At 39.9% G+C, this 12,651-nt stretch overlaps 1 protein-coding gene across 1 annotated transcript; it reads right to left on the bottom strand.

Moving 5' to 3' along the window:
• Nucleotides 1–7,356: 7,356 nt before the first annotated feature.
• On the bottom strand, nucleotides 7,357–12,621 carry LOC106608637 (tapasin-related protein). Its single transcript, XM_014206707.2, has 7 exons — nucleotides 12,473–12,621; nucleotides 11,503–11,679; nucleotides 9,746–10,021; nucleotides 9,212–9,544; nucleotides 8,712–9,020; nucleotides 8,412–8,480; nucleotides 7,357–8,251 (listed from the first exon to the last, which is right to left on the bottom strand). Exons 1-7 carry the CDS (start codon nucleotides 12,513–12,515, stop codon nucleotides 8,226–8,228), a joined length of 1,233 nt encoding a protein of 410 aa, XP_014062182.1. The 5' UTR covers nucleotides 12,516–12,621; the 3' UTR covers nucleotides 7,357–8,225.
• Between the last annotated feature and the right edge of the window lie 30 nt (nucleotides 12,622–12,651).

Raw genomic sequence — 12,651 nt, 5'->3', positions numbered from 1 at the left:
ACAAAAACCCCTATCTATGGCCAGGGCGGTACAACCATGCAATAATGTAACCTGAATCAATCTACTGACTCGCGTAGTAGCCTTATAAGCATATACCAAGCTTTTTATTTTGAAAGCCTTTTAATTCAGCTTGTGTCATGCTAATGTTGCTTTTTGTGACAGGCTGAAACAACTTTAAAGATGACGACCACAACATGTAAAATCCTCTAAAGTTCTTGCGAGGAACCTGCACCTCTATGTCAACAGAGCTCGGTGCTTAGCACCGGATGTATGTATTAGGTTATGAAATCCAACTTTTTGGATATAATGTTAAAATTATAAACTGGGTGGTTCGAGCCCTGAATGCTGGTTGGCTGAAAGCCGTACGGGTATGACAAAACATTTATTTTCACTGCTCTAATTACGTTGGTAGCCGGTTAATAATAGCAATAAGGCACCTCGGGGGTTTGTGGTATATGGTGGATATACCTTGACTAAGGGCTGTATCCAGGCACTCCACGCGAACAGCCCTTAGCCGTGGTATATTGGCATATTCCACACCCCCCCGGACCTTATTGCATGAGTATATGTTAGAGGAAGACCCCACTGAACGACTAATAACATGAATAATCATATTTGGATTGGTAACATATATTTCATAAGGAAGTTCAATTTCATCAAGGTTGGGGTTTTACTACAAGGTACAAACCAGTTAACAGTCGACGCCTTAAGTGCGTTGTGTACGAGTGCATACTGTGTTTTACGTGCACTTCACTGTTTTTCCAGTACCAATTCAATAGCATTCTTAATTTCTCCTGATTTCTCCTGATAACTGCATTCTCTGGTTTAGTTATAGCTGGTCTGTGCCTTCCAGTAAAACCCATCCATATTTTGATAAACTATGAGTGAGAAAACGGTTCTAATTAGTAATGTGATGATCATTTATTGCATGAACTGAATTGGAAAACGCATTGAAACAGATGATTATTGATAACTGAAACAGCTTGGAGCGGATGTGGCAGCCCCCAAACACGTTTCAGTCGACTGAGAGTTGGGAATTCAGCTTGTTTGCCTTCGTCAACGAGGGAAGAATGGTAGTCACAAACAAAAACCCTCATTAAAAAAAAACTCTGACTTTTACTTCTGCATTGTCTTCTTCTTCTGTTTGCATCAGCGGGTGGCGAGCCCATAAATATAACACAGTGCCCCATGTGGATGGGGTTTTTCTGCACGGTACAGGGACCAGTCATAACTACAAGATATGCACTTAAAACACAGTATGCGCTCATACACAATGCACTTATCAGGAGTCGACTGTTAATCATTACTTCCCAAAATAAACAATATCATGAATGAGCAGCACTTGGTCAAACTATATGAGAAATACCCTTGGACAAATGCAAGGACATCTTTTCTGGAAAGCACTTTTTTTATTTTTATGTATCAATAACATCAATCACACCATTCTCTCACCCTGAGAAACATTCCAAAAACAAACAACCAGGAATTCCAGTTTCTTATGGCTTGAAGACATCAACAGTCTTTTAACAGCAGGCCTGATTCCCATCATACTGTGTATTCATGTTTGATCATTACCTCATCATTCAAATCAAATCAAACTTTATTCACATTATTCACATAGAACATTTTACAAAAGTAAATCCATCACACAGCTATTCATCTGAAACACACAGTATGAATGATTCAGAGTTGCTTTGCTTTCCTAAAAGTATTGTCCACATCCTGCCTTTTTACTCCCATCTTCTGACAGAAGATCTCTTAGCCCTAATTTCTTTCAGTTTTGTCCAGTTTTCTTACTTTGGGGGGAGCTAGGATCCAATAGTGGGCTAGGATGCAATGGTGGGCTTCTGTCAAGTCCTACTGGGTCTCTGCTTAAGGATGAGAGGTGGCTGGAGGTATTGTTTTGATTATCTGGAGGTTCACAGGGAATGTCGAGACCCTTTAGGTTGGTCACAGTGCCAAAAGGTTTGAGATCCACTGGTTTAGAGTCACTCTCTCTGTTCTCCACAGTCTGAGTTTGGGGAAGAGTCAAGGACTGAAGTGTGTCCTCTTGATCACATTCACTTTTCACACAGGAAGGAGTGAATATAAACTCTATGATATCAGGCTCCAGCACTTGAAGCTGCTCTTCCTCCTGACTGGTCCAGAGTTCCTCTTTAATCTGTGTGGGCTCTGGTTCCTCCTGCCTCAGACTGGAGCTCCACTCCTGATCACAGTGCTGCTGCTCAGAGGGAATCTCCTCTTCAGAGACAGCGAGAGAGGTTTGGAGGGAAGGAGAGAAGGAGCAGAGGTTATCTATATACCACAGAATGAAACAGAACACTTGAATTATAGATCTCTATGATCTATACAGCCTTTAGACATGCTTGAGTGCAGATATCTAGGTATTTCCTCTCGATCACACAAGCACTATAGGGCTTGGGCTCTCATGCCTACTATGGAACACAATGCGGTCAATGTGTCCAAAAGTCCAGACACTGTAACCTTTAATAATCCACAAACCTTAGAAACTCTATATTCATATCACCCCAAAATAATTTGATCAAATACAAATGATACACTTACTGTGCGCCCACAAATGATTTTTGCATTGCACATTTACCTGAACTACGACACTTCCTGAGCTAATATGGAAACATGGGAGGGAATAAAAAAAACGTTGGCTCAAATCTTTTGTATTTTTTGTGTTATTTTAGGATGCTAATTAAGTTGTGTTCAAGGTTTCCAAAACCATATTGCAAACAAGTATAAATTGTACTTAGACCGTTTCATGCTTTCCCCCTCAGCTAATCAAAAGGAAGATTCAATGTCTCCAATGAAATGCATTGGAGTAGGGATGTTGAACATTCAGCCTGCTGCACAGTCATATGGAAGCTCTAGTCTAGAGCACCTGGTTAAATTGTGGTTAGGCATTTTTTTAAACTCTGTCTATAGTTAAAGTAGTAAGAAATATGTAATAGTTGTAAAAAAATATCTGAGTGTGCTTGATTTAATATCATCCTAAATTGAAATAGTAAATTATTTTGACATTTAATTATTTTATATTTCACAACTTTCCCCATGGTGTTACTACATTACACAGAGTAACGTTTTCACCACACAAGAATTACAGGAAATACACATTGTTTTTACCTCAAATTGGTGATGTTAGTATAAAGGTTTATAGTCATCAGATGACACACAATTGATTGCCTAATTCAGATCAATATCTTTGGTTTTGTACCAGTGTTTGTCATAAGCGCCTGTCCGTGATGGAACTTATAATGCAGCTGTCATTTTCAGACCAGGGTGGCATGAAAAAATCTGAGCGCCTCTCTTATAAATATCTCTGGCCTCAATACAATACACGGACGAGGGTCAAACTATCACTCAAATGAGAGCCAACACTAGCAGCTATTTAGAAATGTATATGCAGTGATGATTCGGCGAAATTAACTAGTAGAAATATTGTTTTTCCTAAGATTTGTATTGGCTGTCTTCTGTAAACATTGACGGGTTTCGATTAAGATGGCCCGGCTGCTCAGGGTTTGCGTTGTTTAAAAGGGCAAGTTCGTTTTGCATGGACCGGTACCCTGGGTGAGTGGAGATTTTGCTTAAGGACCAATAGACGGGTTAGCTGACAACGTCACGAAAATGATGCGCTTCAATGGGGCAGAAGGCCGTGATTCTGGATGGCCAGATAGCTAGCAACAATTACAAAAAGCCTCCATGTGGGGAATCGTAGGTGTCTTGGTTCAGCTAGTTTTTATTTTATTTTGTTCTTAATAGGTCTGCCATGTCTTGTTTCAAGGTGTTTTGACTTTCATGTATATGCTAATATGGCTACAATTCGCTAGCTAGCTCACAAACAACCGTAACTATGTATTTGAGAGACAACAAGTGATCGTTGTGCAAATGTATTTGTTTTCAATAAACATTGCAGACAAAATATTGTTTAGGCTACATGTTGTCAACAATCTCTAAGCCAAACCAGTCTGTTTTGCCCCATAGTTGCGCACGCCTCAGTTTTGTTGCTAAACAACCCGTTTATGGAACGGTCTAAAATAAACAAACTCCGCCAACCCGGGGTACCGGCCATGTAAAATAAACTCACCCAAAGTGATTGCATTTATTTCGCAACCAGCTGCTTCCTATGCCTGAGCCGGGAGACCCGGTCTGGCCGGTGATGTCAGCTCAAAACAAAAGTGACGTGGTAGAGGTATTTTTGTTAATAGAATCGTACCGCAATTAAGAAACGATTCACATTAATATGGAGTATTTGGCTGTTTTGACTTCAAGCGACAATTCGCCTTTAAACAGAACATGTATGGTCCTTGGACTAAGGAGTACAGTTTAGTCCAATATTAGGCTACATACGCACCGATTCTACATAGTTTATCTGGCGTGATCCGCAGCATTCTTCGTAACCGATCATTATCTTCCTGGTACTCGGCTACCGTTTTATCTACCCACTTTAAACGCTGATCTAACAATAACAAATACCCCTGACTGCAGTGTGCAGTTCTGGGCCGGGATCAATGTGGGCTTTTGTTGTCCATCTGAGGTTTGACAGTCACACACTGAATACAAACACACACGTTTGTGCAAGGCACACGTTGAAAACAAACATATTTCATTTTTGAAGATCGTAAGAAACATTATATGAAGTGGTTCCAGCACATGTTGTAACACTTTTTGCTTCATGCTATATTTGAGACAAGCTACTGATATTGTTGCAGTGAACAACAGACTTGTTATGTATGTCATGTACTGTTACAATTGTGTTGATGTTATAACTTTGTAATTATATTATTTAATTGAGCATATATATACAGTTACTACCTCTCCTGATTTATAATGCTATTTACTTTCCTCATGAGAATGGAGACAGTATACCATACAGACATACTGACAAGCTGAATGTGCTTTGTACATTAAGTTATACCAGCTCCAGTACAGAGATCAGAGACTCGGGTGACTTACTAAACATCAAAACACAATTAACAATTGAAACAATTAACACAGCAGACAAAAACAAGGTTTCTCCACTCCTCAAAAATGGCTTCATTCCTGCTTCTCAAAAGAGGCAAAGGCAGTCTTTTTCTTGTTGTCAACTGCCTCCACATAAACTGTGCTCTGTTGATTACTGTTGCTGTAGCAATAGCAACAATGAAAGTGTGTCGCATTTCTACAACTGAAGCCACACTTTATGATTGTGAACTCTGAAAGAGAGGAATAACATTTAATCAAATACACTGATGTAACTGAAAAAACAGGGCAAATCAAAAAACGTGAACATCAAATATATTCAATAAACAAAGAAATACATAGTTTATTGAATAATTTCATGACTGTATATACTATGTGTAGGTTGTGTAGACTCGCTATGTGTAACTTAGGGAATGGCCGTCGGCATCAACGATACACATTTAGAGCCTGCCAAACACAAGGCATACATTGAAGAAACACAGAAAATCAACGATCAAATCGATTACATAACTGTACATGTAAACCTAGCCTTCCTGCTCAAATAGGCAAATTTGTCCAAATATGATTCACTTACTGTAAGCAATTAGCTAGCTCACGTGCAAATGGGTGCTAACTGACGCTATGCTAACATCGGTGCAGTAGTTGGTTATATAAAAATATACCACTGCACTGGTATAACATGAATATTACAAAGTACATTGTCTTATTTTCTTTTTTTAAATTTAGTTTATTGCAAAAATAATATTACACATAAATACCGGGACAATCCTGTGAATACAATGAAAACAATGAAATAATTAAACACCAGGCAAACCCTCCCAAAGAAAGAATAATTCAGGACATCATTAATATGTGACAAGGCAATGAGACATTAATAGACATTCAGAGACATTACTTTTAATCATTTTTCCAACTTTTTAAGTTTCACAAGTTTGAGGGATTTATAAAATTGTAACATTTTTTTAACTTTTATTTAACCAGGTAGGCTTGTTGAGCATAAGTTCTCATTCACAACTGCGACCTGGCCAAGATAAAGAAAAGCAGTGTGACGTAAACAACAACCCAGAGTTACACATGGAATAAACAAACATACCGTCAATAATAGTTCAATGAAAAAAAACTACAAAATAAGGAATTTTTCCACCCCATTTACATTTGTGAATATAATATTTGGCCAAGAGAATAATAATGTTAATAAAATAGTTCGGAATAACAAGGATAAGCATAATGCCATTTAACATCATCAATGCCAATTAACATCAAAGGTAAACATACAGTTGAAGTCATTTAAATTTACGTCATTTAGCAGACGCTCTTATCCAGAGCGACTTACAGTAGTGAATGCATACATTTCATACATTTTTTTCCTCCGTACTGGTCCCCCGTGGGAATCGAACCCACAACCCTGGCGTTGCAAAAACCATGCTCTACCAACTGAGCCACACGGGACCACCAGTCGAAAGTTTACATACACTGTTGGAGTCATTAAAACTAATTTTTCAACCACTCCACAAATTTCTTGTTAACAAACTATAGTTTTGGCAAGTCGGTTAGGACATCTACTTCGTGCATGACACAAGTAATTTGTCCAACAATTATTTATAGACAGATTATTTCACTTAAAATTCACTGTATCACAATTCCAGTGGGTCAGAAGTTTACATACACTAAGTTGACTGTGCTTTTAAACAGCTTGGAAAATTCCAGAAAATGATGTCATGGCTTTAGAAGCTTCTGATTGGCTAATTGACATCATTTGAGTCAATTGGAGGTGTACCTATGGATGTATTTCAAGGCCGACCTTCAAACTCAGTGCCTCTTTGCTTGACATCATGGGAAAATCAAAAGAAATCAGCCAAGCCCTCAGAAAAAAAATTGCAGACCTCCACAAGTCTGTTTCATCCTTGGGAGAAATTTCCAAATGCCTGAAGGTACCACGTTCACCTGTACAAACAATAGTACGACAGTATAAACACCATGGGATCATGCAGCCGTCATACCGCTCAGGGAGCTTACCAGAAACATTTGACCCAAGTTAAACAATTTAAAGTCAATGCTACCAAATACTAATTGAGTGTATGTAAACTTCTGACCCACTGGGAATGTGATGAAAGAAATAAAAGCTGAAATAAATCACTCTATTATTCTGACATTTCACATTCTTAAAATAAAGTGGTGATCTAACTGACCTAAAATAGGGAATTTTTACTAGGATTAAATGTCAGGAATTGTGAAAAACGGAGTTTAAATGTATTTGGCTAAGGTGTACGTAAACCTCCAACTTCAGCTGTATATGGAAGTCTATTCCACATCAAGTAACTGACGCAAGCAGTAAAATTAGATTTAAAAAAACAGATTACATAAACACCTTATGGAACAGCGGGGACTGTGAAGCAACACAAACATTGGCACAGACACATGCATACACACACACACACGATAACATACACACTATACATACACATGGATTTAGTACTGTAGATATGTGGTAGTGGTGGAGTAGGGGCCAGAGGGCACACAGTGTGTTGTGAAATCTGTGAATGTATTGTAATGTTGTAAAATTGTATAAACTGCCTTAATTCTGCTGGACCCAAGGAAGAATAGCTGCTGCTTTGGCTAATGGGGATCCATAATAAATACAAATACATTGACTTAATGAAACTAATGGAATTAATCCTATCATCGATGTTTAAAGATTCTAAATCTTAATGCCAAGAGTGTGCAAAGCTGTCATCAAGGCAAAGGGTGGCTACTTTGAAGAATCTCAAATATATTTTGATTTTTTTTAACACTTTTTTGGTTACTACATGATTCCATATGTGTTATTTCATAGTTTTGATGTCTTCACTATTATTCTACAATGTAGAAAATAGTACAAATAAAGAAAAACCCTGGAATGAGTAGGTGTGTCCAAACTTTTGACTGGTACTGTACATGGGTAATATGACCAGTGAATTGTACCGCTATAACTACAGTCTACATAAGAAATTAATTTGGAAAATAGGACATAATAAAATGTTGTATTGAGATGAATCGATAATTCTTCATAGGTCAAGTTATGTGAATAATAAATACCAAAGCAAGTACAGAACTGTTGAAACACACAATCCAGAAACAGTGTAGTAATTATTAAATACAAGCAATTAAACAAACAATAAAAGGTACTTCACACACCCAAAATGTCCAAATGAAGCACTGAGCTGCAAAAGGGGGACAAGGAGGTGGAGTCTTTCTTTTATCGTCTTCTTACCGTCTTGTTAAAAAAAACGTTGTCTTGTTACTGCTGTGAAAGAAAATAATTTGTCCTCACAATCAATTAACACTATTCCATTGAACAAGTTTACAGGTTAAGGAAACCAAAATAATATTTTATAATTTGAGTGATCTATCAGTCATTCTAGCAGTGACTCAATGATTATGTTCACAGAGTAGGAAAGGCTCACCTATGAAAATGATCACAAAAATCAGGCATACCAATCCAGGCAAGGTCAGATGAATCCAAGTCCAACAGCCTGATAAGATTCATCACAGGTTAAATATAATATAGTATTACATTCACACAGAGGATATACTCCTAACATTTGAAAAGAAATGTCCTCTAAAAACGTGCTGTGTTTAAGTCATCTCTAGGTGTCTTCTAACTAGGCTGTTTTTCTGACCATCTTTTACTTTGACTTATTTTGCATCACTTTGTGACTGGTGCTGATGTATAGGGCTTTATACATTGGATTGATTGATCTCACCTGGGCCGATAATGCTCTTGTGGATGTACAGACCTTGCAGGGAGACGTGTGACACTCTACAGGAATATGTTTCGCACCCAGAGTCCTGAGGGGAGGGCCGCAGCCGGACGAAGGCTGCCACAGAGTGAGTACCGTCATGGTGTTGGATGTGACTAGAGTGCAAGACGTTCCCCAGCTTTTCAGGCCGTTGACCACTGCTGGTCTCCTTGAAAAGGTCAATGTCCACGTCCAGGGGGTAAAAGCCATTAGCCTCACACACTACCCTGGGGATCTGCTCCTCCTTTGTGGTCAAGGAAACATTAGGAGGCTCTGAGGGAGGAGAGGAGTGAAACACAAAAGACGGGCATCTAATGTCTGCCATGCATCAGTGTGATTATTTAAAGTTGCTCTTCCTCAAGTCATTTTCAATGATTTCAATTTACTTCCTGATTTGACTGAATTGAAAACTAAATTGACCCCAACACAGTGAGCTGCCTCCCTCATACCCCCAGAGGTCTCACCTATGATGTGCAGCGCGATGTCCACGCTCCCGTTGAGTGGGGGTACGCGGACAGAACACACGTACGTCCCCTCACTGCTCACCTTGGTGATGGGCACAGTCAGGGAGGCATCCCCCCCGGCAATGCCCTTCACTGCCACCCCGCTGCCCTCTGTCTGACCTGAGCTGCTGGAGTAGCTGAACAGCTTGGTCCGGCGCGCTCCGTGCCGCTGTAGATGCCACTCGACTGTAAGGTGAGGGACCTTGTGGTCCACGGCAAACTGACAGTGCAGGGTCCTCTCTTCCTGCAGGCCCACCCGCACGGATGGAGAGCGGGTCATAAGCACCATCACAGCTACATAAAGACAGGCCACAGGGAGAGTGTGAGGAAGGTAAGGGCAATAGAGGAGAGGGGAGGTACACAGACAGATCTTAGGTTGGACCACTGCCAAACATACCTGTATAAAATCATAGACACAAGAGTAGATGTTAAAGTGTATGCTGTATTTGTATGTACGTCCACAATACAAAATAAATTCATTGGTCTGCACCATACCCGAGGCACTTATTTGTTCTTTAACTCCGATGGTGAGCCAGCTGAGGAAGTCTGGCTGGTGGGCCGACATGGTCGTGGCCGGGGTGACTCTGAGGAAGGAGGTGATGTTGAAGAGGCCTGCGGTGTGCCGCAGTGTGCAGGTGAACCAGATGTCGTGCCCCGTTCCTCCCAGGCTTGGCCAGCGCACACGGCTCATCCCTTTGCTGTACCTGTGGATGTCACACTGCAGTTGATCCACCGGACCCTCCACAAACTTCCTCATATCCACCTTAGATGCTGGGGAAGACACATCTGGGTTAGAATTCCAACAAACACAAGTAGCAGAATAAGAAGGACTTTGTATGTAAGTTGTCTCTTACTCAGGGTTGTTGTAGTAGAAAATGTGCGGATAATCCCAGAGCCCTACACTCTTTGAAAAAGGGTTCTTTGGCTGTCCCCATAGAACAGTGGTGCCCAACAGGTCGACGATAAAGGCTTGCGCTCCTTTTTCCCCGCTGTTGGCATTAGGTGCAATTGATTCAGACGACCTGCGCACCGATAAGCAACATGTTCCCATTTTTAACCATTTAATTTGTCACACCGGGTATATGTGTCTAAGTCGAGTGTGCCTACTGCGCTGGCCAATTCTTTGACAGTGTTTCTGTGGTCATGGTTTTTAAGTTTTTATTCAGCACTGTCACTGTTTTTAATCAACACTATTACAAAACAAACTATTCTCTGTACTTCCACTCACGCTGCAATGTATGAGTAGCCAAGTGTATCGATAGCCCTGAGTTTTTACTATTATTAGCAGCTGACGTGTTTATTTTAATATCGAGGAATATTTCACATTCTCTTGTCAAAGGAACAACAGAAATTTGTGCATGAGGCAGATGCGGTGCTACTCCAGTTTCGCCATTGGTTGGAAGACGGTGTCCCCCCTCTCTGGTCAGTCTCAACTGAGGCCTCTCCTTAGACTAAAGGCGTGTTCATAAAAATTGGGAACTCAGAAATTTCAGATTTCAGTGTGTTCAAGACAACTGGGAAGTCGGGAAAAAACATGATTCTACTGGGGAAAATCGTTTTGAAAGGTCATCTAACTCGGAAACTTGGGCATCTTTCATGAGCTCCGACTTTCCGACCTGAAGATCACTGACGTCATGATTTGACCCCCCATCAGTCCAGTAAAGTAAAAAGCGAATTATTTACATTTACGCTACGCAAGTGCTACACCAACTGATCCATTTTGTTATCAAAGCTTGAGTTTTGAAATATAATATGGTCTAAGAATACCAATATTGTCAGGCCAAGCATAGAGCTAATATGCTATGATCACGTATATTAGTCATATTAGTCCTACTGCCCAAACATCATGCCTACAGAACAGTTTTTAGGATAATGTTAAATTTAAGTCATGTTTTTTATTTTTTATTATCAGAGCAGTGATCTTGACTCAAAAAATGTTTGTGAACACTGCCATAGAACTAGGAGAACCCTTTTTGGTTCCAGATACAACTCTATTGGCTTCCATGTAGAACCCTCTGGGGAAAGGGTTCTAACTGGAACCAAAAAGGGTTCTTCAAAGGGTTCTCCTATGGGGAAAGACGAAGAATCCTTTTTGGTTCTAGATAGAAAAAAAGGTGCTAAGAGTCCATAAACCATACCAATAGCTCAGGAAAAACCCTAACGCAAAACACACTGCGTAATAGGTGGGTAAAGCCAATGACAAAATCAAAATAGTTTTTGAGTTTACTCTCCACTAAACGGATCTGACTCACCTGCAACAAGGAACGTGATTGATTCAGACAACAAAGCGCTGTTCCCTGAGTTTTCAAACTGCAACACCGCATCTCTGTAGCTGTTATTAGTTTCAATGTGTCCCTCATCATTTGTCCATACATACTCATCTTTCAGTCGACAGCGCAGCCATTGCACCTGTAGGAATCCTAGCACACCTGGGGAGGAAAGAGAATAGTGCTGAGCAATTAAACGATATTTCGGTTGTTTTTTTGTGTGGTTGGTAAACACGTAGGCCTAATTGACCGACGTCGGTTTAATTACTTGCATTCCATTAACCACAAAGACCATAACTCATTGTGGCAGTTTATTCCTGCTCAGACGGATCCGAGAGGAAGAGGCGAAGCGAGAGGTTTCACTCTCGGCAAAATCTGTCCAAAATAAGCCCTATGGGTTTATTTTGGATTTAAGCTTGTCGCCTGCCTTCCCGTCTTTGGGACAACGACTCCCCTTGTTAGGGCGGAGACATGAGCGTCTCGTCATTATATAACGATCTTTGGACGGATATAGAGATTACAGTATGGGGAGGACGTCATGTTAGATTGGCTGGCTGACTGCTACGGCCTGAGCAGAGTTGATTACTTTAAGGAATGACAAATAATAAAGTCACCAAATAACAACTAAGTAATATACACAACATAAATATTGTATTATTTCATAGTAATTTCCTATTTTGCTATTGATGTCTACCCAATGTTTTGGCAATTGAATGTTCATTATTTATTTTCATTTAAAAGCTCTATTTTATAATGCATTTCATGTGTTCTTTTAAAAATTACATCGAAAACCACGAATATTTTTTTTAAATAATCAACCAACCGGCCTAAAAAAAAACAGTAATCGCTCAACACTAATGGGGAGGTTGTGAACCGCCACAACAGGGATGAAAGATAGCATGAAGGGTAAACAGAAAATAATAACATTAATAACAGAATATATGTTCTAATTTACCTGCATATGGAATTAAACAAAGGAGAACAGTGAAGGTTTTCATGTTGTTCAATAGCTCCTCTCTCGTTGCAACTGAAACAAGTTAAACTTTTACTTTCATTTCTACCAACATAATGTGCATAGCATGGTTGTGAATTTGCATAGATTGAACCTAGATCTTTGGCGAGCGGCAGAGCGTC

The sequence above is a fragment of the Salmo salar genome, chromosome ssa07 (assembly GCF_905237065.1).
Source record: "Salmo salar chromosome ssa07, Ssal_v3.1, whole genome shotgun sequence".
Taxonomy (NCBI): Eukaryota; Metazoa; Chordata; class Actinopteri; order Salmoniformes; family Salmonidae; genus Salmo; species Salmo salar.
The sequence above is the reverse complement of the archived record's forward strand: the minus strand, read 5'-3'. Positions and strand labels throughout refer to the sequence as shown.